Source organism: Dipodomys spectabilis, unplaced genomic scaffold, assembly GCF_019054845.1.
Source record: "Dipodomys spectabilis isolate Male_0828 unplaced genomic scaffold, ASM1905484v1 ptg000233l, whole genome shotgun sequence".
In the NCBI taxonomy this organism is placed as follows: domain Eukaryota; kingdom Metazoa; phylum Chordata; class Mammalia; order Rodentia; family Heteromyidae; genus Dipodomys; species Dipodomys spectabilis.
In genome coordinates, this window is record NW_024870910.1 from 380,102 (window position 1) to 407,851 (window position 27,750).

General features: G+C 44.5%; 1 protein-coding gene across 3 annotated transcripts in view; it reads right to left on the reverse strand.

Annotated features, from left to right (window-relative positions):
• The window catches only part of Fam189a1 (family with sequence similarity 189 member A1), a 151,483-nt gene that overhangs the window by 73,288 nt on the left and 50,445 nt on the right, over positions 1-27,750 (reverse strand). For all 3 annotated transcript variants that reach the window (XM_042698555.1, XM_042698554.1, XM_042698553.1), the window contains exon 2: positions 19,303-19,359. In XM_042698555.1, coding sequence (XP_042554489.1) covers positions 19,303-19,359 — 57 coding nt within the window. The remainder of the gene's footprint in view (positions 1-19,302; positions 19,360-27,750) is intronic.

Here is a 27,750-nt window from a genome sequence, read left to right on the forward strand (position 1 = left end):
TGAGTGTAAAAGCTCAGGAGAGCTCCCAGGCCATGAGTTCAGGCCTCACAACCAACAAAACAACAACAACACACACAAATGAAACAACAACAACAACAAAACCAACAACATATTCTCCAATATCATGTATTCAAAGAAGGCCCTATTTCCTAAAATTTCCATCCCATCTCAAGAGCCCAGAAAGCTAGGAATTCATAAATGGATTGACCCATTCATGAGGTTAGGATTCCCAGAGACCTATCCTGCTCTACCTTTGGGGACTAAGCATTCAGTACTTGAGCTTTGAAGGGATGCTTAGGTCTAAACCATTACAAGTACCTTCCTGTCATCCCAGGCCCAGTTGACATGCCATGGAAAACCAAAGAGATGGGCCAAAAGTCAGAATCAACACCCCCAATATTTGCCCTGCACTCCTATTGTGCCGTCCCAACCATCTTCTGGGATTCCAGCCACTGCCAAGACATAGCTACTATAACCTGCCTAAATTCTTTCCCCCTCAAAACCAAGCATGAAATAATAACTTTTAAAAAAAGGTACCGGTTGCCTGGTGGCTCACGCCTGTCATCATAGCTTCTCAGGAGACTGAGATCTGAGGAATAAGGTTCAAAGCCGGCCCAGGTAGGAAAGTCTAAGACTTTTTTTTGGGCTGGGGTCCGGTCGTGGGGCCTGAACTCTGGGCCTGAGCGCTGTCCCTCAGCTCTTCAGCTCAAGGCTAGCGCTCTACCACTTGAGCCACAGCACCACTTCTGGCTTTTTTCTTTTTTCTTATGTGGTGCTGAGGAATCGAACCCAGGGCTTATGCATGCAAGGCTACCACTGAGCCACCTTCCCAGCCCCAGTCTGAGACTCTTATCTCCAAATTAACCACCAAGAAGCCAGAATTGGCTCTGTGGCTCAGGTGGTAGAGTGCTAGCCTTGAGTGCAAAGGCTCAGGGACAACACCTAAGCCCTGAATTCAAGCCCCAGGAACAACACACACACACACACACACACACACACACACACACAATGACAACAACAACAATAATGTGATTAACACTGCTGTGTTTCAAGGTGGTTTCTTATGTCAATACAGATACCTAGAGCTCAGCTCCCTTTCTTTCCATACTTTCAACAGAGCGAGGTGGCTTTCTCCAGAGACCACTGTGTAATTGGAATTCCATTTAGAGATGCTTTTCAACAAGCAAGCATGATGGATGCATCTTCCTGCTACAATGGACCGCAGGATCTCTGCCAGTCCATGCTTTGCACTGTGATGACATGGTAAGGCCAGTAGCTCATGTTCGCCCCTCCTCATAACTGCCCAAACAGGATGGAGACGACCACAGGGAGTGAAGAAGAGTCTGAACGCAAGTCTCAAAGGCACAGTGGGACCCAGCTCCCACGCAGGAGTTAGAAATGTCCACAGAAATGAACTTCTCAGGTCACTTATGGGCTTCACAGCTCTGATTTCAAGGAGGCTCCAAATATGGTAGAGAAAATGCAGCTCAAGATTCTGGAAACATGAGGGTCTTTTGATTCATCAGGGCCAGAGGCCACACAGCCAAAGATAAGCTCCCAGTTAGAGGCCACCTGCCAGAGGTCACAGCTAGAAGTGAGTCCCAGGTCACCTACCCCAGCCAGCATGCTCAGCTGCCTTGGTGTAAGCATCCTCTATGTTCTGGGAGCTTTCTCCCATTCACCTCTGGAGAGAAAAAGAGCCACACCTCTGCTGAATGAGCATGCATTCAAACTGAGAAATATACAATAGTGAGACTTTGAGACTTGTTATTGTCCTGTACACTGCTACAATGTTCTCATTTTGTTTCCAGTCATGGGGCTTGAACTCTGGACCTTGGCACTGTCCCTCAGCTCTTCAGCTCAAGGCTAGTACTCTACCACTTGAGCCACAGCACCACTTCCAGCCTTTTCTGCTTATGTGGTGCTGAGGAATTGAACCCAGGGCCTCATGCATGCTAGGCAAGCACTCTACCACTGAGCCACCTTCCCAGCCCTACAAAGGTTTCTTGGAGCCTTCTTTCAAGCCCATGTCACTCCCACTTCAGCTGGATAGGAGGCAGTTCTCCCAGGTGCCACAGCTAGTTCCTAGTAGGACAATCAATGGCTGGTAGACCAGATGTCCGCACCTGTGAGCAAAATGGTTCATGGCTCTAATTTGGTCTTTATTCTGGTTGTGCCCAAGTTTTTCTATCTATTCTGTACATGCATCTCTACATTTCCTACCCCTCACTCCCACCCAGATTTGTTCCCTAGACACCCTAGGGAAAAAGTGGACAGAATTCTCAGTTCTGAGGTGGTTTCTCCTGATCATTTGAAATCAAGCTTTATTTCAGTTATCTGTGTGCAGCAAAGAAAATTAACTTGAGATTATGGATTTTCTGAAGCCATCAAAGAAGAGTGACACACAGCTGTGAAAGACCAAATCAGCTAGATCTCCAATGATTGACTCTGATGAATATGCAAATGCTAAGTGGAAAACATAAGGCCGCAGAGGACTGTGGGTAGTGTCAATCCATTTCCATGTGAAAGGAAATCAGAACACAGAAAACCTTCTCTGTGGATGTGGTGTGGGATCATGGAGATTTGTAGGACTGGAAACTCTCAAAGCTGTACTTTAGCTGGCTTTGGAGGAAACTGACTCAAGAGAACACACCTATTGGTTTTATTTCTGCAGATTTCTATTGCATCGGGGTTACTGGGAAACAGAACATTTTGCAGTGAGAAGAGGCACCAATCACTGAAATAATGAATCTCTGGAGTGTGTAGTTTAAAAAAAAACAAAAAACACTGTCCACGTTCTGTGGACCTGAATGTGCAAACATTGGTATCAACCCCAGGAGGACAAAACTCAACCACAGAGATAATAACAGCATAACATCACTAAGGATTTATGTACCAAGCCTGGTTGAACTCTCAGCATATATTATGTCAATCACAATGTCCCTTGGTGCTCTATTCTTGCCTACAGATGAGAAATTGAGGCACTGAGAGACAAGCCATTTCCCTAAGATCTTAAGGTGATTGGAGATAGTCGGGAGTTTTATTCAGGCAAACTGGAGGCTATGTGTCACATGGTGTGCTGCAACACTTCATAGCTTGTTGATTTTGGAAACAAAAAATCACTCAAAGCTGGGCACTGGTGGCTCATGCCTGTTGTCCTAGCTACTCAGGAGGCTGAGATCTGAGAATTGTGGTTCAAAGCTAGCCTGGGAACTAAAGCCCATGAGACTCATCTCTAATTAACCACCAGAAAACAGGAAGTTGTGGCTTAAAGTGATAGAGCACTAGTCTTGAGCAAAAAACTCAGGTATAGTGCCCAGGCCCTAAGTTCAAGCCCCATGACAGACCAGAAGAAAAAAAAAATCATTCAAGTTCCTTGAGAAGTATTTTCCCTATCTTCTCAAAGTGATTGTTCCTACTCTTTTTATGCAAAGATGCCTTACACTCTGATGTGTACATACATGTGTGTGTGCACACAGAAGTGCAGGCCTAGTCATCTGTGTTATCAGCAGGTGATCAGGATCTTACCCCCACCACCCAAGGAAAACAATGTTCACAAATGCTCAAGGCCCTCCCTCATATAAAACCATGCAGTGAAAAACAAAATAAAACCACGCACCATGTCCTAGAACCTGCACACACCACCCAAAACTTGAAGTCATGCTTAGGCGACTTGTAATATGTTAACACAATGAAAATGCTATATAGTGGGTATACTGTAATGTTTAGGGAATAATGACAAGAAAAAAAAGTCTTGCTCTTTTTTTGTGGTGGTGGCAGTAGGGATTGAACTCAGGGTTTTAACAGGTGCTGTACCACTTGAGTCACTCTTCCAGCCTCTTTTTACCTTGGTTCCCTCCCTCCCTCCCTCCCTCCCTTCCTTCCTTCGTGTGTGTGTGTGTGTGTGTGTGTGTGTGTGTGTGTGTGTGTGTGTGTGTGTGTATGCCAAGGTTTAAACTCAGAGCCTGCTGCCTGCCATTCTCACGTGACTTTCCTGCTCACAGCTGGTGCTCTACCCCTTGAGCCACATCTCCAGTCTAGCTTTTTGCTGGCTTGTTGGAGATGGGGAATCTTGCAGGCTTTTCTGCCAGGGCTAGTTCTGAACGCTGGTCCTCTGATTTCAGCCTCCTGAGTAGCTAAGATTACAGACATGAGTCACTGGCACCTGGCATTACCTTGGTTATTTTCAAAGTAGCATCTTTACTTTAGGCCTGGCCCACCCAGACTCTGGTCCTCTTCCTTGTGCTTCCCAGATCTCTGGGAAGCACTAACCACTGCGCCCAGCCATTGGGACAGACTCCAGAGATGGAGTCTTATGAGCATCATTTTTCACAGGCTGGACTCCAATCACTATCCACCAATCTCTACTTCCCAGGTAGCTAAGATTACAGGCTTGAGCCACTGCACCTGGCCTTCTAAGAAAGCATCAGAATGAGGGAGAAAGGGAAAAGAGAAACCCTTGATGTAGAGTAAAGAAAGAAATTCCAAAGACTTGGGAAGTGGAGGCAGAAAACAGACAGGATGCGACACGTGCACTTGTCCTAAATGCATGCTTCCCAGGGCCAGTCATGAGCTTTGGGGTGTGAGATGATCGCGGAGTGAAGACTGGGAGGGAATCCATGTGCTACAACACGCTCAGCCCTTCCTCAGCGATCTGTCACAATAATATTTCAATCACTACATCTGAACTAAATACAGATTTAATTTATCAAATAATGTTTTAATGACAATGGCAGTGGCACCCAGCAGCGTTCCAATTTATGCATAACTTCAAGATAAATTACATCTTTTGACTTGCAGAGAAAGATGTCTAATTAGGAAGATTTTCAAATCTAAGGAACTGTCACTGTAAGGCGTGTAATCTCATCACTATAAAGTCCCTCATTAACATGGGAAAAAAATGCTGCCAATTAATAAGCTGCTATGTAAAAATGTGGCCCAGGAGGTTCTGAAAAGGGAACATGGTGGCAAAGGGGCTGCACAGACAGGACTTGGGCCCATCAGACATGACTTGGTGACTTTGGCCATATGGCCAAGGTCAAATGGAGGTGCAGGATGGGTACTCTTTCCATAAAAGATCGTTTATGATTTTCTTATCTAGGAGGACAAGATATTTTGGGGATGTTGATACTGGGGCTTCATTTCAGGACCTTGTACTATGCTTAGTTTTTTTTACTCAAGGCTGGTGTGCTACCACTTGAGCCACACTAGTTTTTTCTAGTTTTTTGCTAGTTAATTGGAGATAAGAGTCCCATGAACTTCTCTGCCCAGACTAACTTCAAATGGTAATCCTCAGATCTCAGCCCCCTGGGGTGAGCCACCAGAGCCCAGCTATGTCACTCTACCACTTGAGCCACAGTGCCACTTCTGGTTTTCTGGTGGGTATTATCTTATCTCCATAAGAGTCTTGAGGACTTTCCTGCCCAGGCTGGCTTTGAACCGTAATCCTGAGATCTCAGCCTCCCGAGTAGCTAGGATTACAGGTGTGAGCCACCAGTACCCAGTTTGTGATTTTTTTTTTTTTGTCAGTCGTGGGGGTTGAACTCTGGGTTTGGGTGCTGTCCTTGCACTCTTCAGCTCAAGGCAAGTGCTCTACCGCTTGAGCCACAGCACCACTTCCAGTTTTCTAGTGGTTTATTGGAGATAAGAGTCTCACAGACTTTCCTTCCCAGGCTGGCTTTGAACTGTGGTCCTCAGATCTCAGCCTCCTGAGTAGCTAGGATTACAGGCATGAGCCACTGGTGCCCGACTTTGTGATTACTTTTTATTCTTACTTAAGTTGTGTTTTTGTGTATTGATGCATTTACTTTAACTAATGATCATCAATGATAATTTAAGATTATCTCTGGTCTTGGTAAAGTTTGAAAACTGAAAACAAAACAAAAAGACCTAGAAGTTTCACCCCCTCCCAAAACAAAGCTTGAAATACTTATTAATATTCAGTATAAGATAAAATAACACATCAGTATTTCATTCCCTCAACAGATTGGAGAGTCCTGAGAGAGTCATTTGCTGGAGTAGGCACTGGGGATGTATAAAATGTGAGTTTTCACTCCAAGGAGAGAAATGCATGAAGCATCAAAAGGAAACAAGAATGAAACAATGACCAATGGTTCTGTTCTTATTCGACTTTGTGCATGTTTTCTACAGGATTTTTGTTATTGGTGGTGGTGGTCATGGGCTTGAACTCAAAGCCTAGGCGCTGCCCCTGAGCTCTTTTTGCTCAAGGCTATTGCTCTACCACTTTGAGCCATGTCCAGTTTTCTGGTGGTTCATGGGCAATTGAGAGTCTCATGGACTTTCCTGCCCAGGCTGGCTTTGAACTGTGATTCTCAGATCTCAGCCTCCTGAGTAGCTAGGATGACAGGCATTAAGCCACCAGCATCTGGCTTCCTTCAGGATTTAATCCTCAAGGCTTGGAAGGCTGGAAGTTCCAATGAGCATGAGGAAGGAGGGTAAGACATAAATTCATGGTACAAATCAGGACAAGCCAGGGCACGCTGGGTAGGGTGAGGGAAAGGCAAAAAGATAGGTGCTGGTGGTTCATGACTGTAATCCTAGCTACTCAGGAAGCTGAGATCTGAGGATCATGACAGTGATCCTCCCCTTGGGGTGAGGAAGACAGAGACTCAACCAGACAAGATTCACCGGAAGGGTGAAAAAAGAGAGCCCCACCAGCCTACATCCAGGCCATTGATTTTCAGGCCTCCTTCTCTACCCACTTGCACCAAGAAGTTTGTACTATCTTCCTCCTCCTTTTACCCTCCCCCTCCGCCCCTTCCTTTCTCCTCTTTCTCCTCCTCCCCTTCACCCTTCCTCTCTCCCTTCTTTCTCCTCCTCCCCTTCCCTCTTCTCCTCCTTCCCTTCCCTTTCTCCCCCTCCTCTTCCCCCTCCTACTCTCCCTCTTTGTCCTCCTTATCCTCCCTCTCCTCTTCCCCCACCTCCCTTCCTGTCCCCTTCCTCCCCCCCACTTCCCTTTTCTCTTTCTTCCCGACTCCCTTTTCCCCTCCCCTCTCCTTTTTCTCCCCATCCTTTTCCTTTTCCTTTCTTTCACCCCCTCCTTCCCCTCTTCCTTCCCTTCCTCTTCCTCTTCCCCCTTCCTCCTCCTCTCTCCTTTTTCCCTCCTCTTCCTCTTCCTTCTCTTCTTGCCCCTCTTCCTCCTCACCCAGGAGGCAGATGGACAGGACCTCATACAGCAAGGCAGCTCCTGGCTGGGGGATTTGTACCAACTCACCAACAGCTATGAGGCTTGCCTCAGTTTCCCTGCTGAATCACTCTTACTTTCAAATAAACATTATGTCTACTCCCATTTTTCCTGCCTCATAATTATTTGGTAGAGAGAAAGAACTCAAGGACCTCCCCCCCCCACACACACATACACACAGGGGATGGGTCTCAGGAGAGCTCTCCTCTGTCATCTGTCCCTGAGTGTCACCAGCTCACCCGTGCTGTTGGCAGTGGTGAGCCAGCCTTCCCACACCCAGGCTGCCACTCCCTGGCACATACCCACTGCCTGTCACCTTTTGCCAGCCAAGCTGTTACTCTCAGGGCAGCTATTATCCCATTTGCCCAAATATTTTTCTCCCTTTTGGCTTAGTCATTTCCCTCCGGAGGTTTCTAAGATGCTTGTCCCCCTGGGCCAGCTCATTTGTGTAGTATCATATGGTATTAATCATTTCTCATCAGTTGACAGCTTCCAGATTCTGCTGGTGGAGATGTATTTGAATTCTAACTTGTGTTTCTATGAGGCGAAACCCACCCTGATTTAGCTCTGTGAACAGTGACTTCCAATTTGCATGAGGATGACATTTAAATGACAGCATCTTCATGATCACATACAAATATCTGGAACAAAAATGCCCACTACGACACCCGCTTCCTCTGGTAGGAAAGAAAACCTGAGCTGACAACAAGATGTGTTTGAAACATCATTTAAAAATGCACCAGTGCCGGGTGCTGGTAGCTCACGCCTGTCATCCTAGCTACTCAGAAGGCTGAGATCTGGGGATCACAGTTCAAAGCCAGTCCCCATGAGACTCAAACACCAGAAGTGGAGCTGTGGCTCAAAGTGGTAGAGCACTAGCCTTGAGAAGAAGAGCTCAGGGAGAGCACCCAGGCCCTGAGTTCAAGCCTTACAAACAACAAAAACAAATTTCACCAGCATTTTCTTAAAATGATACATTTATTATTTTCACTGCACAAAATACAGCCCCATATTCTCTCCCAGATGATTGGAAAAGATTCTCCATTTAGTATCTTATGATTGGTGCATCTGAAGATGGAAGCAGTTCAAGAGAAAGGTAATACTAGTACTGGAGAGAATTTGTCAACAAGTGTCCCATACAATAACGTAACCTTTATGTCAAGCATGGGAAGGATAGGAGCTCCTCTGTCCCCTGGCTGGATAGGCTGTTTAGGAATCTATATCTGTACATACACACACAAGTCAACATGACTGAAATAAGAAATACCCAGATAGCTGGTTGGACACCATTCTTAAGTGTGTCTGAGCATGCTCAGAAGAGCATTTGAATCACTGGACTAAGTCTACTTTACTTTAGATCCACCCTTGCCCATGTAGGTAGGCAACAGCCAATGTAGTGGAGCCAGAATAGAGCAGAGAAAGTGGAAATTTTCTCTATCTTTTAGTTGAGATATCCACCTTCTCTTGGCTTTGGCCATCCAATTCTGTTCTCTGGCCTTCAGAATTGAAGATTTAGCCAGTCCCTGCCTCCTTCAACACCTAGGTTTCTAAGCCATCAAAGTTGGACTAAATTACAGCACCAACTTTTTTTTGGGGGGGGGATGGGGAGGTGTCTCTCTAGAAATGATAGATTATGGGATTAATTTCCTAAGCCATGTTCATAAGAATTATTACGTTATCTTTGCCAGGTTTATCAGTTCTGTATCTCCAATGAACACTGATGGGTCCACCTTCCAAAATTGTATGAAAGACACACTTGTATATATTCCTATAAATATACACAGATTAAATAAGTCCTTTCCATCATGAGACAGTGGAGAATGTTCTAAAACATTGAGAACAAAGATTGGCTAACTGTAAAGTCAGACATTTTGATTAAGAAAAAAACAAGAAGAAAATTCTCAGGTAATTTCTATGCATCTCACCATGATTTAAAAAAAAAGTCATGGCCTCTATGAAATCTGAGCAGATTTTAATGCCAGAGATGAAAAAGATGAAACTAGCTTGTGTCCAGAAGGAAACACACCAAGATGAGAAGAGACTTCACAAAAAAAAAAAAAAAAGAAAAGAAAAGAAAAAAAAAGAAAAGAAAAAGAGAGGCTTAATTTAAAAAATCTGCCCTGGAAACAGGAAATAACAGACCAGATACTGCCAAAAATAAAAGATGGGTTAAGGATTTTTTTCTGTAGAGGAGTATTTTCAACTTTCCCAATTTTGCTAGAATTTTCTGTCTGCTCTCCAGATCTACCACAGCCTTTTTATTGCTGTCTGAAGATTGATGTTGGCAAGCCTGAGCCCAGCGCCTCCCTCCCCGCTCTCCAGAAGGTTCAGACAGGAGGCACTGCAGCTGGAAGGGACACACCTAGTCTCAAGGTGCTCTTTCTTCCCAATTTAATTCTTACTGCAAGAGGCTCAACAGCAACTCCAGCCTTCAGCTGGTCCTAAGAGCCTCACCCTGGGCACCAGTTCCCCTTTTGCTTGCCTTACCTTGAATAAAGAATCTCATTAGACTATCCAATCCCATTAGACTATCCATTACCTAATTTGAATCTGGCATCCTCTTCCTTTGGAACCCTGAGGGGTTTGAGCCAGGTATGCCCCAGGGTAGAGCTGCTATCTCTTTATGTTTTTATAAATTGTGGTGGTGAGCCATACATTGAATTTTCAAGAGATTCGTCACTTATTTTAAAAATTAGCTTAAAAACCACTGATGAAAATAAACTTAAAATTCCTGGGAATAGCATAGAGAGACAAGCAACAAAGAGACAGAGAAATACAAATTGAGGTTTGTTTTGTGTTTTTTTTTAAGCTCACAATTATAGAATAAGAAGCATCAATGGAAATAACCCATGATACATGTTTCCATGAATCCAGAACAAACCATTCTGTTCTCATTATGGAAGGAACTTGCATTGACTTCAGAACTTTTCCTTGAATTGCTAAAACAAACAAGAGATTGCTCAAGAATTCTGAGTCTTGGAAGTGGCACTGTAGCTCAAGTGGTAGAGCGCTCGCCTTGAGCTGAAGAGCTGAGGGACAGCGCCCAGGCCCAGAGTTCAGGCCCCATGACCAACCAAAAAAAAAAGGAATTCTGAGTCTAAACAAATTGCTCTTATGTGGAAAGTTAACAGATGATGTCTTCGTTTGCACGAGGTAAGGAAAAGATATTATTCCTGCACCCATCCCAAAGAGTAGAGGGAGATTTCCAAATGCAAAAGAGACTCAAAGTAGGACCAGAAGTCAGCCTAGGTTAGCAATTGATGGGGAAGTAAACGCAGAATCCTAATTGAGGAATGTCTCTGAGAAGAGAAGGCACTAAAACCTGAGTCTCTAAATATAAAGTCCGACAAAACCGTATTCATTTTTCGTAAGGGATTTTTTTTAAAATTAACTTCCTTGGGAGTGAAATTTTTTCAATAGTGAGAGTGTGTCCTCTCATTTAAAATCCACTGAATTATACTTTAAAACAAGTGCCTCTTGTCCTATGTGAACATGAGAAGAGTTTTTAATCTTTAGTTTCAGTAATTTGATAAATGTAAGAATAAAGATACTTTCAAAAAAATTAAAAGATGAGCTGAATGCCAGTGGCTCACGCCTATAATCTTAGCTACTCCAAAGGCTGAGATTTAAGGATTGCAGTTTGAAGCCAGCCTTGACAGGAAAGTTTATGGTACTCTTTATCTCAAAAAAAAAAAAAAAAAAAAAAAAGAACCAGATTGGAGCCTGTGGATCAGTTTGTAGAGTGCTAGCCTGGAGGAAAAAAATATCTTAGGGAGAGCATCCAGTCCCTGAGTTCTAGGTCGGAAAGGAGGAGGAGGGAGGAAGGAGGAGGAGGAGAAAAGGAAAATTAAAGCTGGACTCTCTGATGGCTATAATCCTGGCTACTCAGGAGGTTGAGATCTGAGGACCAGGATTGGAAGCTAGCCTGGGCAGGAAAGTCCGTGAGACTCTTATTTCCAATAAACCACTAGAAAATCGGAAGTGGCACTGTGGCTCAAGCGGTAGAACGCTTGCCTTGAGCTGAAGAGCTGAGGGACAGCGCCCAGGCCCAGAGTTCAAACCCCACGACCAACCAAAAAAAAAAAAAAAAGAGGCCTTACTGGGAGGTCTTTTTTGCCACTGGGGGAGAGCCTTCAAAGGGAACAGTAAGACCATAGCTCCTTTCTCTCTTTATTTTCACATATTGGCCATGAACTGACTAGTTTAGCTCTGCCATGTGCCTCGCCCAAAGCAATAGGGACAACCAATCATGGGCCAGTAAAAATAGTGAGCCAATGCAAACCTCTCTTTCTAAAAGTTTATTATCTCAGGTATGTGTTACAGTAACAGAAAGCTATGCTCTGAAATCATAAACAGATAGAATGCAATTCCAGTAAATATATATACATACATATATGTGTGTATATATATTATGTATATACATACACGTGTATACATATATGCATACATACATGTTTGTATATATACATATGTATATACATATATATGTATGTGTGTATACATATATACACATATATATATGAGTAAAGGATTTTTCATGGATTCTGACAAACAGATTCTAAAAAAATTTCTAAGAAAACAAAGAACCAGGAATGGTCAAGACATATTTGAAGGAATTTAAAAAAAAAAAAAGCAACAGTGTAAAGGCTTCCATTTTGGTACGTCTACAACACATGTATGAAAGACAGGCCTTTTCTCTCTCCAAAGTCATACAGCACGTAGTCATTGTAACCAATTTTAAAAGCTTCTATAGGTTGAGATCTGAGTATCATAGTGGGTGCCAGTCCACACAGAAAAAAAAAAATTGTAAGATTCTTATCTCCAGCAAAAAAATCACAAAAAGCCAAAGAAATGGATCCAGGAGTAGACACCAACTTTAAGCAAAAGCACTAAGCCAGAGTTTGAGGCACTGAGTTCAAGCCCTAAGATGGGCACTACATGAATGAATGAATAAATAACCAATATTTACATATATAAATAATACCTATATGTAAATAATAGTAAAAATCAATAAACAAAGCTTCTAGTAGTCCTTAGAGAATATTGCATATATAAGATTGGTCCAATCAATGTTTCAATTGTTGAAGTGCATAAAGTTAACAGCAAAACAAAAGTCTTCATTTCATTCCTAATCACAATTTCCATATTTTCATAAAATGCTTAAACCTATAGCAATTTATCTCAGTACAGAAAAATCTGAGTCAGATATGAAGGTTTCAATATCTTCCTCGCTTACTTGATAGCATTAAATTATTCAGGATTCCAAAATAAGGCCCCTGGGTGAGATTCTTCATGCAAAGGAGCTGGACATTTGAAAGGGGGGGAATCTGATAACTAATAGTTTATGTGGCAGAATTTTTCTAAAAGCTGGAAAGTAGTGATGGCTCTTCAGTCCTGCATATTAAATTCACTTTCAATTAGTATGGTTCAGCATTTTATTCCTATGATTTGTATGCCTGGTGATGCTTTTAAAATTAACTTGCCACGGACAGGCGGATCACAGACTTCTCAGCTGTAATAATTTTTCTAATGCTATATCTTTATAGCAGTAATTGCCTTCTTTCTGAGAGAATATGCATTTGGAGCCCACTGACACTTCATCTATTACTTTTCCTCTATTACAGCTACTTCAGCATATTAGATATTTTTCCCCTTAATGACTTTTTTTTTCTATTAGGAGAACACAAAGACCCCAGGGCAAAGGAAGTCCATTAAGAAAAGAAAGCATTTCAGTAGAGGGTTGAAGTTTCTAAGGTGGACATCAGACAATACATGCCAAGAATAGAAGACGCTCCATTTCCTGTGAACATTTCCTGTGAATTCTGACATTATCTTTAAAAAATAAAAAAGGCGATGCAGTTTGCCTAAGTCATCATTGATACAGTAAATTACAATTTCTCCCTAGCAAATCATACCTCAAGTATGTCATTGCTTGGAAATGTTAGCGCACAGGATGAGGACAGCTGGGAAACTGGAGAGAAGATTCTAGAACCATTCTGTAGTTCTGGAATTCTAGCCCACTGAAAGAGTCTACAGTTAAGATTTACTCCCAGGCCCCCTGCACTGGGTACTTTCCCTTCTTGCTGGACTTGCTCTTGTTCCTCTGTTGACCTAGAAAGATTCCAGGTGCAAACTCCAGCCAGCCAATACGGAGGTTGAACCTCCTTCTCACTGGGAAATTCAGGCTGAGCCAACTTCTTCCCATTTCCACTGCAGGGGAAGGAGCAGATCACAAGAGAAGAGCCATGGGAACCAGACAAGCCTCAAATTCTCTACCCAGGCTTTTACAATTGCTGCTCCCTGGGCTGTGGCCGAGAGCTTAAACCCTTTGTGTTTGTGTGCCAGGCCAAAGGCTTGAACTCAGGGCCTGGGCCCCGTCCTTGAGCTTTTTTTTTTCCCCCTCAAGGCTAGCACACTACCATTGGCGCCACAGCTCCACTTCTGGCTTTTTGGGTGATTAACTGGAGATAAGAATCTCACAGCTTTCCTGCCTAGCTGGCTTTGAGCCCTGATCCTCAGATGTCAGCCTCCTGAATAGCTAGGATTACAGGTGTAAGTCACCAGCATGCGGCTATAAGAGCTAAAGCTGTTTGAAAAGATCACATGCTTCTCTCCTAACAGCAGGCCCTTGTCTTGGGAGGAATGTTGTGGGCTGTGTTCAAAAAGCATCAGATACTCTGCTCTTGTCATCTTTCTAAATAAAAACTGTACACATAATTCATTTCTTGACTTACTAAATTCTTACTTACAATTTCTTCCAATTATATCACCTAGTGAGCCCTCTGCTTTCAGAGATTCACCAAATTTGGATTGAAAATATTAGGGGAAAAGACTGCATCTCTACCAAATGTGTACAGTCTTGATTCCCCATCATCCCTCTCTCACCAATGTAAGGCAGCAACCTTGTTCATCGCATTTACATTTGCTGTTATAAGTAATCTAGAAAGGACATAAAGTTTACCTAAAGATCTGGGAAGTTGATATGTATTATGTCATTTTAGTTGCAGGTACTGGGACTTTGCTTCATGATCATTGTTTGGGTTTTTTGCTGTGCCTTTTTATATTAGCACCCACAGATTTTGCTATCTGTGGAGGATCCTGGAGAAAAAGCCCACTGATACTGAGGGGTGTCTGTATAGCTATTTTTACTGTCTCTGGGCTTGCTATGGTGCAGGTAGGTGTCCATGGATAAGGCCTATGTGTGGGAGAGCAGATCACCAGCCTGTGGGGCTCCTGGGAGGAAGCAGAACTTCTAGGAAGAGTGGTGGAGTGGAAAGGGGCAGAGTGGGAATGGAGTGGCTCTGCTTCTTCTCTCTTCCCTTCCCCATCAGCAGGAGATGAGCAGCTGGCTCCCCCATGTGCTCCTCTGTGACTTGAGCTGCTCTAGTCCAAAGCAACAGGACCAAGTGGCCATGGGCTGAAACCATGAACCATGAACTTTTCCTCCTTATACAATGTTTTGACTCAGCTATTTTGTCATAGTCACACAAAGCTGACTAACACAAAGAAAAGAAAGCATTTTAGTAGAAGGTCAAAGTTTCCAAGGTGGACATCAGACAATTCATGCCAAGAATAGAAGACACTCCATTTCCTGTGAACATTTTTCTTTCTTTTTTTTAGTGCAGCTCCTGGGGCTTAAACTCAGGGCCATGGTGCTGTCCCTGAGCTTCTTTTGCTCAAGGCTAGAGCTCTACTACTTGAGCCACAATGCCATGTCTAGCTTTTTTGTGGTAGTTTTAGTGGAGATAAAGAGTCTCACAGACTTTCCTGCTGGATTGGCTTCAAATTGGGATCCTCAGATCCCAGCCTCCAGAATAGCTAGGATTACAGGTGTGAGCCACTGGCAGGTGCCTGGCTTACAAGGCTATTTTCATTTTCCCAACTGCTCTCACCCACTCATCTAGAACTTAATCCTCATGTTTCACGGTTTCAAGTCACCACATAGCCCTACGCTTTGCACAAATCATTCCTGTTACCTGGGCACCTACTGAGCCACAAGCATATCATCTCATGGCTATCCTGACAATCATGTGCACTGGCTGTGTCCTTTAGCCATCAGAAATGAGAGTAAGAACCAGATCTTGGGGATGACACAGAATCATCAGTCTGAGGTCACTCTCTTCAAGGTCAGAATCAGAAATAGCCAACCAGATCTCCAATTGCAATGGCTGGGCAAAGTCTTCATTGCTGGAATCATCTTTAAACTTGGCAGGTGTCCACCACAGGAGGTACTAAGTGATTTACCACAATCCAGAGACTCATTAATGTCTTGTGTCCCAGTACTCACAACTCTCAGTCTCCGCATATTATCCAATGGATGTGGACTGCTGTACTCAGTACACATAAGGATAAATAGAGTCTGAGGTCCCCCTCTATAGCCTCTATAGCCATACACTGAGGCATCTTAGCTCCCAAAGATGGTCCTACTTCCTCAGTGCTGATCAGGGAGAGATTCATCTTCTTCTCTACTTCTCCATCTCCAAACAGGGCTGTGGAATAGTTCATTCTTTCTGCAAAGCTTTTCAACAGTCAGTCAGAAGCAACAAGCAAGGAGAAAGCCTACTGCATTGTTTCCAGGTGAATTCCAGAGAAGACCTTTAAATTCATTTTGGTTTCTAGCACATTATTATGTGTTTTTGTCTACCTTATTTATGTTTAATCTTCTTATCCCAGTTCATTATTGCTTGCCACAAGCAAGTTTTGGTAGCTATCCAATTAAAAAAATTCCTGATGGATTAAAACAAAAGAGTTTACACTTCGAAGTAACATGGTTCCAGAAAATATACATCACTGTCATGCTTCACTAAAAAAATGAGGATTTTTAGCCATGGTCATTTTTTTTTGGTACCAGTCCTGAGGCTTGAACTTAGGGTCAAGGCACTGTCTCTGAGCTTTTTTTGCTCAAGGATAGCACTCTGCCACTTAAGCCCCAGCTCTACTTCCAGCTTTTTGGTGGCTAATTGGAGATAAGACTTTCCTTCCTGGGCTGGCTTCAAGCTGTGATCCTCTAAACCTTAGCCTCCTGAGTAGCTAGGATTACAGGTATAAGCCACCAGTACAGGACTTTAAAACTGCTTTCTCAGAAAAGTAAAATTCAACTTTGTTTTAAGGACTTGGAAAAAATAAGTACATAAACAGCCTATTTTCTTCTCCCCACACTTAACCAACAGAGGCTTCATCCTTAATGTAACCAAACAAAAGATACTCTCTTAAAAAGGAGGTCCTGCCTGTAAGAACTGCCCCCCCACCGCAAGTAGATTTATGATGAGTTCTTTGAATAAATGATGACTCCAAGCACATTTACATTAAATACATTAACCTTTAACTCACCTTTGTTTTAATAGTATATTAAGGTCATATTTGAGATCTATTCATGGCTCAGAAAGAAAGCCCTATAGGCTGGGTATAATTCATATTAAAGGTTAAAGTGATTCATATTTCTTTCCCCATAGACTATAGCCAAACACAAGACTTTGTAGTAACAGTAGGAATGTATTTCTAATGAACAGAGTAGAAAGCATTTCTGTTCATACAAAAACGCAAACACATTTCTGAAAGAAGCTAGTCTATACAGCAGATTTTAAGCTTTCTTACATAGAGAAATGATCGGCATAGCAATGCACACACACACACACACACACCACTCATCCAGGCTGCAGCTAATTTATCACACACCTCTTATTCCCTGTCGTTGGCATCTTACATTAAATACTGGAGTTGAGCAAAACAAAATAACTGAATCCAAGCTGAATGGAAAGACAAGCCAAGTTGCTTTCTTTCATTTGCTGTCTGTTGGGTTTCCAATAAACCTGAGACCATGTTAAATATCAGTTACGAATACTCAAATATAATACATAATATACCAAAATCCTTTTTTAATTGAAAAAATATGTAAGAGGAAATCTTTACTTAACAGCTTATAAATTTTTATGGTGTAGGTGTTGCCCATCCTGTGTCATGAACTCAGGGCCTGGGCATTGTCCCTGGTTTTTTTTTTTGTTTTTTTTTTGCTGAAGGCTGGCACTCTGCCACCTGAGCCCCATCTCCATTTCCAGCTTTTGGATAGTTAATTGGAGATTAAAAAATCTCACAGACTTCTCTTCTGGGCTGGCTTCAAACCATTATTATTGTTGTTGTTGTTGTTGTTATTATTGTAGTTATAATCTCACTTCTCACTTCAGGGTATGCCTGGGACCTCAATTTTATGTTTCTAGTCTTTTAAAGTCTGCCCACCCACTCTAAGGAAGGTAGTTTTCCATTGGTAGATGCTGGCATGAGAGGGCTTCCAGGGGACCTATGTTCTGCCTACTGCCATTTCAATATGTATAACAAACACCATTAGAGGCCATACAAAATTATCAATGTAGGCAAACAGGCCAACAGCTGTTCCATCTTACACCAAATGATGTTGGACTTTACACAGCCTGAAGCCAGACATTCCCTACCCCAGGTATACATCGGAGAGTAGGAAGAGGATGGGGCCAGCTGTCCCTAGGTTCCTAACAGCAGTTCAAAAAACTCAGTGGATGGCACAATGATGTCAGATCTCTAGTTGTTCACATTCTCTGCCATCTTATTCTGAACCAGAGTTGGCCTCTTGATTCTCATGCTGGGATTGCTTTAAAATCATCTATCCACGCATGTCTGTAATCCTAGCTACTTTGAAGGGCTGAGATCTGAGGACTGAAGCTCAAGACCAATCTGGAAAGGAAATGCCATGAGACTCTTATCTCCAATATACCAGAAAACAAGTCAGAAGTGGAGCTTGGCTTAAGTGGTAGAGTACTAGCCTTGAGTAAAAACAGCTGAGGGACAGCACCTAGCTCTTGAATATCAAGCCCCAGGACCAGCACGGAAAAAATAATTTTTAAAAATAAAAAAATCCATCCAGGAGATGTTGGAGTTGGGAAGAGTAGCAACATGAGGGGTACAGGGAAGTATGATGGCCCAGAAGCTGTTACTTATTTGTCGAGATTCATTACATCAGTCTCTCTATTTTCGTGGATGTTTGAACATTTCTGTGTTAAAATAAACCACATTTTTCAAAGGCAAATCCTCTGAGCTGAGCTATTGTGGAGGAGAGAAAGCAGTTCCTGTGTTTTGTGCTCTCTCTTCGGGGTGCACTGGTTCCTCTCATGAGGGGCCAGGGTCCTCCACAAACAAATCAGCCTTTCTCTCTGTTTCCATTAATATTTAGTACATGTCATGATGTCCAACTCCAATCATTAAAAAAAAAAGAATGTTTTAAATAATTGATGAGGACAAACAGAGAAACCCATCATGCTGGATTTTCTCATCACCCATCAAAATGTGGGAGAACGCTTCCTCTGGGCCTGACACGGACACATCATTAATGCCAGCACCGACAAGACCACCCCACAAATCCATAGACACAGAGATGCCTGGGGTACTTTCAGAGGAGAAAACCCAGCCTCCTGTCACTGCCTGTCCCACAGACCATGGCTCAGAACCATGCCCAGCCATGCATCTATTCAGAGAACCAGTTGCACCTTGCTTCTTCCCCTAGATTTTGCAATCTCCAAAACACACAGAGGAGAGAAGAGTTCAGTGCAGTATGTGCTGAGGATGCGTGCACCGGATCATAGGCTCTAGAATGAGAGTACATCCACCAGAGAGGGCGCCAAAACAGAGCACAGGATACAAAACAGGATCTGAGGAAAATTTTCCCAAGAGAATTCTCAGAAATGCAATGGGCTGGGTGCTGGTGGCTCACGCCTGTCATCCTAGCTACTCAGGAGGCTGGGATCTGAGAATCGAGTTTCAAAGCCAGCCTGGGCAGGAAAGTCTGTGAGACTGTTCTCTCCAATGAACCATCACAAAACTGGAAGTGGTGCTGTAGCTTAAAGTGGTAGAGCTCTAACCTTGAGCAAAAGAGCTCAGGGACAGAACCGAGGCCCTGAGTTCAAGCCCCAGTACTGACAGAAAGAGAAAGACAGAGAGGGGGGTGGAGAGAGAGAAAAGGAGAGGGGGGGGAAGAAGGGGAGGGTTCACTGGCATAGGTCTGCAGAGACCATGACAATTTTTTTGAGACTGTCTTTGTGAGGCCACCTGAGATCTAGTGTCACTTTGTCACTTACCACAAGGGAGAGCGGTCTTTTCCATGAAACAACGCCAATGAGTCCTGACAGGAGCACCTGGAAGGAGAGAGTGGCAAGGAAGGTAAGATGTTGGGAAAGTCTGTGTGAGACCTCACCCCAACCCCAGCAAAGGGCGCGTGGGATCCACACCATGCAGGATCCGGACTCCAGTGATCATGCTTCTCCTCAGATAGCTGCTCACAGCCTGGAGTCACACTGAAAGTCAGTCTCTCAAATCACTGGGACCACCAGGGTGAGAGCAAGAGACTCTCTACCACAGAGACTAGTCAGGCTCCCGTAGCTCAGCTCATGCCTATAATCCTAGCTGCTCAGGAGACTTAGATCTGAGGATCTCAATTTGAAGCCAGCCTAGGTATGGAAAGTCCATGAAACTCTTATCTCCAATAAACTACAATTTAAAAAATAAAAAGCTGGAAGTAGAGCTGTGGCTCAAGTGGTAGAGCACTAGCCTTGAGCAGAAGCAGCTCAGGGATAGCTCCCAGGCCCTGAGTTCAAACCTGGAGACCAACACCCAAGGAAAAAGAAAGAAAAGAAAACAACTTAGAGTCCTGCTTTGAAATGCCTGGTTTGAGCTCTCGGCACTCAATTGCAGCCACCAGCAAGGCTTAGGCTTGGTGTTTGGATGGCTCTAGGATTCTGCAGGTGTGTAAGGAAAGGGATGGGAATCCAGTTAGCTGTGACATCACCCTGCCAGGAGACTTTTGGCCTATTTATCAATTTTGTCACTCAGAGTCTCCCGTTTACAAAGACTATGGGAGAAAGCAGAGGCTCAGGGAGAAATCACATAATAAAATCACTGAAAGAGAAGCCCAGGAGAATGATACCATGGAAGAGAGGGAGGAGATTTCTCTTTCTTTGTAAGAAAACCATCTCACCTTTTCCCCAACTCCACACCCAGCCTTGGAGAAGCAAAAGATAAAATTAGAAAAGTCAGAACTTCCTGCTGCAGAGGCCAGACACAGGCCTGGTAGAACTCAGGAAGAAATGGCACTGAGAGATAAAGGCTGATTCAGAGGCCTAGAAATAAATTAGCTCTATAAATCATGTCTCCACTGCCTCCTATCAAGAAATTTCTTCACAGCTGGGCCCTGGTGGCTCATGCCTGTAATCCTAGCTACTCAGGAAGCTGAGACCTGAGGATCCCAATTCCAAGCCAGCCTGGGCAAGAAAGTCCATGAGACTCTCATCTCCAATAAACTACAAAAAAAAAGCTGGAAGTGGCGCTGTGGTTCAAGTGGTAGCCTTGAGCAAAAGAAGCTCAGGGACAGTACCAGATCCTGAGTTCAAACCCCGGGACTGGCCAAAAAAAGCCAGGCGCTGGTGGCTTATACCTGTAACTCTAGCTACTCAAGAGGCTGAGATCTGAGGATTGAAGTTCAAAGCCAGCCCAGGCAGGAAAGTCCATGAGACTCTTATCTCCAATGAACCACCAGAAAACCAGAAGTGGTGCTGTGGCTCAAGTGGTAGAGCACTCACCTTGAGCTGAAGAGCTGAGGGACAGAACCCAAGCCCAGAGTTCAAGCCCCACGACTGACCAAAAAAAACAAATCTGGTTGGGTGTTACTGGGTCATGTCTATAATCCTAGCTACTCAGGAAGCTGACACTGAAGAATCTCCATACCCGTCCCCCCGCCCCACCGACACAGATTGAATAGTATTCTGAGCTGCCTGAATTGAAAGTTTACTGGACTCTGTCTTCTAGAACCTTCTAGATGCATCTCCTATCTGTGCATCCTCTCCTCCCCACTCCCCTGCCCCAGCCTCCATCTTTTCTTTCAGGGTGGCATGGTGAGGCTGGTTCAGGTATGCATGCATTCATCCTCTGTCCCTGCCTCTGGGAAGTCCGCTGGTCCTCAAACCTGCCTGCCTCCTCCCCTTGGAAGAATTCTCCTTGCACATTTCCCCTCTGTGAGCTCAAACTCCAGCACATGCACATACACACACAGTCCCATACTCATGACCCACCAACTTCAGACATAATAACACATTTGTTGTACTAATAGTAAATTAATACAATTACCTAATAAGATACAAAAAGCCAAGGGAACTGTTGGGGGGAAGGGAGGAAGGAAAGGAGGGAGGAAGGAAGGGAGATAAAAGGGAGAGAGGGATAGAGGAGAAAGGGAGATAGGAAAAAGGGAGGGAAAGAGGAAGGAAGGAAGGAGAGAGAGAAAGAGAGAGGGGGGAGGGAGGAAGGGAGGGAGGAAAGTGAGGGAAGGAAGGACCATAAGAGAATTCACTACATTATCTGTCTATAAAAATTAGTATATTAAGGTTATGGTGGCTCACCTATAATCCTAGCTACTCAGGAGGCTGAGATCTGAGGATGCAGTTCAAAACCAGCCAGGGCAGGAAAGTCCTTGAAACTGTTATTGCCAATTAACCACCAGAAAAAACCGGAAGTGGTGCCTTGAGTGAAAGAGCTCAGGGACAGTGCCCAGGCACTGAGTTCAAGCCTCACCACCACCAATAACAACAACAAAAATTAGTATATTGAAACATTACAGTAGTAGTTACATTTATTGAAGACTGACAGACACATACCAGAGGCTTTCATTTTCACTGACTCCCCTGAAAGGCATGTGTGATTCTTTCCCCCATGCACATAAGAGAAAACAGAAGCAAAAAGAGGTTAAGGGACTCTGTCCTCATGTTACCATGGTATGCAGGCTAAGACACCAGTGCCAAAATTCTACAAAAACAGCTTTCCTGTCCATGCTCAAGCAAAGACTGGTTAGAAACAGAATAAAATTAAAGATTCCATTTAGGAAAACAAGCAAAAAGTCAGCAAGACTTCAAAGAAACAAACCTAATAAGAGTTAACTAGCAAGCCTTAAACTTGCATGAAGGAACACAAAAATTTTCATTATTAGATGAGGGGGAAAGCATCCATTTTTAAAACAAAAGGACTAAATAATGTATAATTTCCGTGCAGCCCTGATTAAAGTACTTGAAAGGCATAAAGGAAATCTATGTAATAAAATGTGAACTAGCTAATCACTTAAAAGAAATAAAAGTTGCACTGGTGCTCTCACCTGTAATCCTAGCTACTCAAGGGCTGAGATATGAGGATCACAGTTCGGAGCCAGTCCAGACAGAAGCTTCCATGAGACAGTTTCTAATTATCTGCCAAAAAAAGCCAGAAGTGGAAGTATGGCTCAAGTGGCAGAGCACAATCTTTGAGCCATAAAGCCGAAGGTGAGTTTGAGGTCCTAAATTCAAGTGCCAGTATTGGCACAATTAAGAAAAGAAAAAGAAGGAAAGAGAAGGGAAGGGGGGGAGGGAAGGGAAAAGGGTTAAGGAAAGGGAAAATGGAAAAAGGAAAAGGGAAAGGGGAAGGGGAAGGGAAAAGGGAAAGGAAGGGAAGGGAAAAGAAGGGAAGGACAGGGAAGGGAAGAGAAAAAGAAAGGGAAGGGAAGGTGTAGGTGGTAATCTTGCCGTTTGGAGAAAGAATATTATCTAACCCATTTGCAAACAGTTTTCATTCTCTGCTTCTAGAAGCTTCCTGTTCCTTTGCACCACACTAAAACAATGTATTTGTTGATACAGAACATTAATTCCATTAAAATCACATTATGTGTAATGAAAAGCTATCAGAGTATAATTATGCAAGCAGATTCACAGAACCCACAGCAACTTTTAAATCCACTGGAATTAACAACAGGAATAGAACCTGTCAGGGATAAAAATTGCTACATCATTTCCAAAGCCTGATGAATGAAAACCCTCCATACTCGTGTTATGAATGACGTAGTGTATGTATGCCAAACTCCAAAGCCAGAACTATTCTCTCAAGGATTCTCTACCTGCACTTTTGGGGAAGGGGGCGGGGACAATGTGAGCTGCACCCCCTAGAATACCCTAAAGCCTGAGCTCTTCTTGGAATTCTATCCCTGCACCGCAGTGCTGGGTCTAAAGTTCTCCAGTTCACACTCTTGAAGCTGTTTACCATATTGGAGCTCTGCAGAGTGGCCCAGGCTAGCCACATTGTCTTCTCTTGCCTGACCTCTGACCTCTGACCTCATATTGCACCCTCTAGGTGGAGCAGGTCTTCTGTCCTCCAGCCTATGATAGGAGGTGGAGGGCCAAGAGGGCAGGGCAGGAAGAAGCAGGGGACTGAGCTCTTGCCAGAGGAGGCAAGAAGGAACTGCAAATAGCATCACCTGCACTGAAAGCCCAGGTTGAAATGACACACTCTGGGACCTTCTCCCCTTTCTGCTAAGGGGGAACCCAGAATCCTGTGATACACACACCTTTACCCTCCAGCTGTGTTGTCCCAGACCTGTGCCTGGTACCTCCCATGTCTGGTGAGCAATGACTTCTGGTTGGGCTCCTGAGTCAAGGAAGTTTGTTCAGTTTCCATTAGATGGACTTCAATCCACCTCTGCTTCTTGTACTCCAGCTTCCTGTATCCCAGCTTCCTGCTTCCTGTATTCCAATGTCTCAATGGCCAGCCTCCTTCCCCTGTACCTCTGCACTCCTCCTTAGAAGGTACCTCTGCCTGCCCATCTCCCCCACTGCCTCCTTCTCCTCTCTACACAAGGCTGTTCTTCCAGAGCCCATTGTGCCCAAGGCTCCAGCTTCTCAGAGTTTAAATCCATCTGGCCTAGTAGATGCCTTCTCCCATCCACTGATGGAAATAATTGTTCTTCACAATTTGCAAAGTCCAATTGTTCTCTTAGAGTGACAATCATGTTGGCTGTTTCTACTATTTATGTCTCTCTGAAATTGACACTGACTTCTGCCTATAAAACTTGAGGCTTCTGGCTTTCCCAATGTACACCCATGTGTTTACACATATACACACTCTCACACCAACACATAGACACTTTCTTCCATTCACTTTGCCAATCCAAGTAACCTTTTGTTGCTCTGGCAATCACCGCTGGCATTACAAACTAAATAAATATCGTCCCTAACTGAGCCACAAGGATTATAATTGCAGTGCCCTTTTAAAATCACATTACCGTATTTAATTGGAGTTAATTGCCCATTTGTCATTTTTATATGCCTGCCAAAAGTTCATCCCAAGCTCTCCAACAAACCTCGAGAGCCTCCTCTCACTGTTTGGGAATATTAAGTGTTCTGTCCACTTGGTTTTTCTTGGGTATGACTTATAGGGACCTGTCCCCTGCTCCTTCCTAGCCCCTTGGGCTGGGGCACCAAACTCCGTCAGTCACCTTCCTTCGCATCTTGGAGATGTTTTCTTTTTTTTTGGTCCGGTCATGGGGCCTGAACTTTGGGCCTGGGCGCTGTCCCTCAGCTCTTCAGCTCAAGGCTAGCGCTCTACCACTTGAGCCACCTTTGCAGCCCTCTTGGAGATGTTTTCTTATCCTTTGTTTTCTTCTTTCTTGATGTGTTTCCTAATTTTGCTTCTTTGTTTCTTTGTTTTGAGACAAGATCTCACTAGTAGTAGCCCAGGCTGGCCTAGAACTCAGGATCCTCCTGCCTCAGATTCCCAAGTAATGGGATTACAGATACGTTCCACAACACTTGGCCTTTTTTGTTTTGTCAGTTGTGGGGCTTGAACTCAGGGCCTGGCACTGTCTCTGAGCTCTTCCACTCAAGGCTAGCACTCTAACACTTTGAGGCACAGCATCACTTCTGGTTTTCTGGTGGTTAATTGGAGATAAGAGTCTCATGGACTTTCCTGCCCAGACTGGCTTAGAGCTTCCATCCTTATATCTCAGCCTCCTAAGTAGCTAGGATTACAGGTGAAAGCCATCAGCACCCAGCTGGCCTTTATTTTTATTAACAAATATTAGTTGTCCACAGGGATTCACTTTGGTGTTTCTATATCTGCATAAAGTGTAACCCACTCAAACCCAGCCACTCTATTGCCTCCTTCTCCCATTCCCTCTTCTTAACATTGTCAACAGGTTTCATAACATTGTCAACAGGTTTCAGTTCTATTTTCCTTTTTTTTTTTTTTTGGCCAGTCATGGGGCTTGAACTCTGGGCCTGGGCGCTGTCCTTCAGCTCTTTAGCTCAAGGCTAGTGCTCTACCACTTGAGCCACAGCACCACTTCCAGCTTTTTTGCTTACGGGATGCTGAGGAATTGAACCCAGGGCCTCATGCAAGCACTCTACCACTGAGCCACCTTCCCAGGCCCCTTCAGTTCTATTTTCTACTTTATTCACACCCCATAACCTCTCCTTGGTCCTCTACCTCCCCGATTCCAACCTCCAAATAGACCTTTTATAGGGCTAGATTTTTTTTTAATGGAATCTCATTTGTTGCCCCAAGCTTGTCTCCAATTCATGAGCTTGTGTCATTCTCCAGTCTCAGCCTTCTGAGTGCTGGCACTACAAGTATATGTTAGCACACACAACTCTTACATTTCAGATAGTCCAAATGATTGTCCAAATGATTATCATGATAGTAAAAATTGACTATTATGTATGAATAAGTAAAAGCTCCAGTACTATCTCCACTGTTAGCATATTTTTTTGTTCCAGACTCTGTATTAACTTTGCTAATAAGAGTTAGCTACCTCTGCATCTCTACTTAATTTCTGTAGCTGTAAAGCAAGTGTGGATACCTACTAGCATAGCTACCTCCTAACGTGACTCCTTGATCCAGTGCTCTTACTCATACTTTTAGAATTAGGGGGTTAAATTCCATTCTCTTCTCAAAACATTCTATTATGATTTTTTTTTCTCCTCAGGACCAGATTTTAGCCTTCAGACTTTGCATTTGCTCAGATTGCTTACTCACGGCCAGCACTCTACCACTTGAGCCATACCTCCAATTCCATCTCTTTGCTGATCAACTGCAGATAAAAGTGTCATAGATTTGTCTGCCTGGGCTGGGCTGACTTTTAACTGTGATCCTCAGATCTCAGCCTTCTGAGTAGCTAGGATTTACAAGTGTGAGCCACTGGAGCCTGCCTCTGAAGACTACTTTGTATTTTTCCAGGCTATATAAAATAATATAAGGAGAGGGGGAGGGGAAAAAAGAGACTAGGAGGAAAGAGAGGGAGGAAAGAGAGGGAGGGAGAAATGGAGGAAGGGAGGGAGCGAGAAACGGAAGGAAGGAAGAAAACAAATTTTCATGTGGGCCACAATAGATAAGTAGATATATTATTTTGGAAACATAATTCATGGCTATTTTCCACCTAAATCTTCTCAAATCAAGATTGATTTTCTCTAATAGCTCTAGTCTGAAAAGACTGCTTATGAACACAAGTGAAGATACCTACGTCCGCCGCTTCTTTAATTGCATTTTCTGCAAAATGCTGCAATTCTATTTTTAATATTTGATTACACCATCAATGGGGCGATCTTCCACAAAAGCAATTATATTTTTCTCAGCAAAAAAAGAAAAAAGAAAAAAATTGAGGATGGAATACGTGGCACACTAACCACCGTAAGAATAGAAGCAATTTATAACATTTTAAAATAATGATTGGGCTCATTTTATCCCAAATTCACAACAAACACGCTCTGAAGACATACGATCACGGTGTCTGCCCAAAGCCTAAGTTGCGTACGAACATACGATGCGCCGCGCCTGGTGTCTTACCAAAGCGTCAAGGGTGCATCCGGAGCAGCGCGAGCCCGCGCCCGCCGGCCCTCGGCGCCAGCGCTCCGCACACTGCGCACGCGCACACGGGCGGCGTGGAACTCCGCGTGCTCGCGTCCGCTCTGGGGCCGCGTGCAGACGCGTGTGCGGCGGCCGAGGGCAATCGGTCAGCGGCCGCAGAAGGGGCGAGCGGCCGGGAAAGCTCGGGACTGACGGAGCCGGCCTCCTCCACCGTGAGTCACTCCGGGCTGAGCTGGGCGCCATCTTGGCGGGTGCAGGCCTCGGGCGCCATCTTGGCATCCCTCGGAGTCAGGAGTCAGGTGCAGGATTTGGGCGCCATCTTGGTGTCCCTCGGGCGCCATCTTGGCGGGTGCGGGCCTCGGGCACCATCTTGGCATCCCTCGGGCTCAGGAATCGGGCGCAGCACTTGGGCGCCATCTTGGCATCCCTCGGGCTCAGGAATCGGGCGCAGCACTTGGGCGCCATCTTGGCGTCCCTCGGGCGCCATCTTGTTGCCCCTCGGACGCAGCACCGGGCGCCATCTTGTTGCCCCTCGGGCGCCATCTTGGCGTCCCTGGCGCACGGCTCTCTCTCGGCAGTGTTCTCTAGAAATAACACAGGCAAGCCGCGTCTCCTTTGCAAAATACCCGAGGCGGTGCCTTAGCGAAGGAAGAAGGTTTAACCTGCCTCACGGCTCTGGAAGTCCAAGGGCAGGAGGCCACGTGGTGACGGCCATCTCGCTCTCAGAGGCCGGACGGCACATCCGGGCCAGGCGCCGGCGGCGGGCCGGGCCGTGGCGTCTCCCCTCCTCGCGCCCTCATCCGGGGCCTCGCCTGCCCCGCCTCACGGGATCGCAGTGACCGCGCCCGCGGGCCACGCCTCCCCGCGCCGGCGACCCCTGA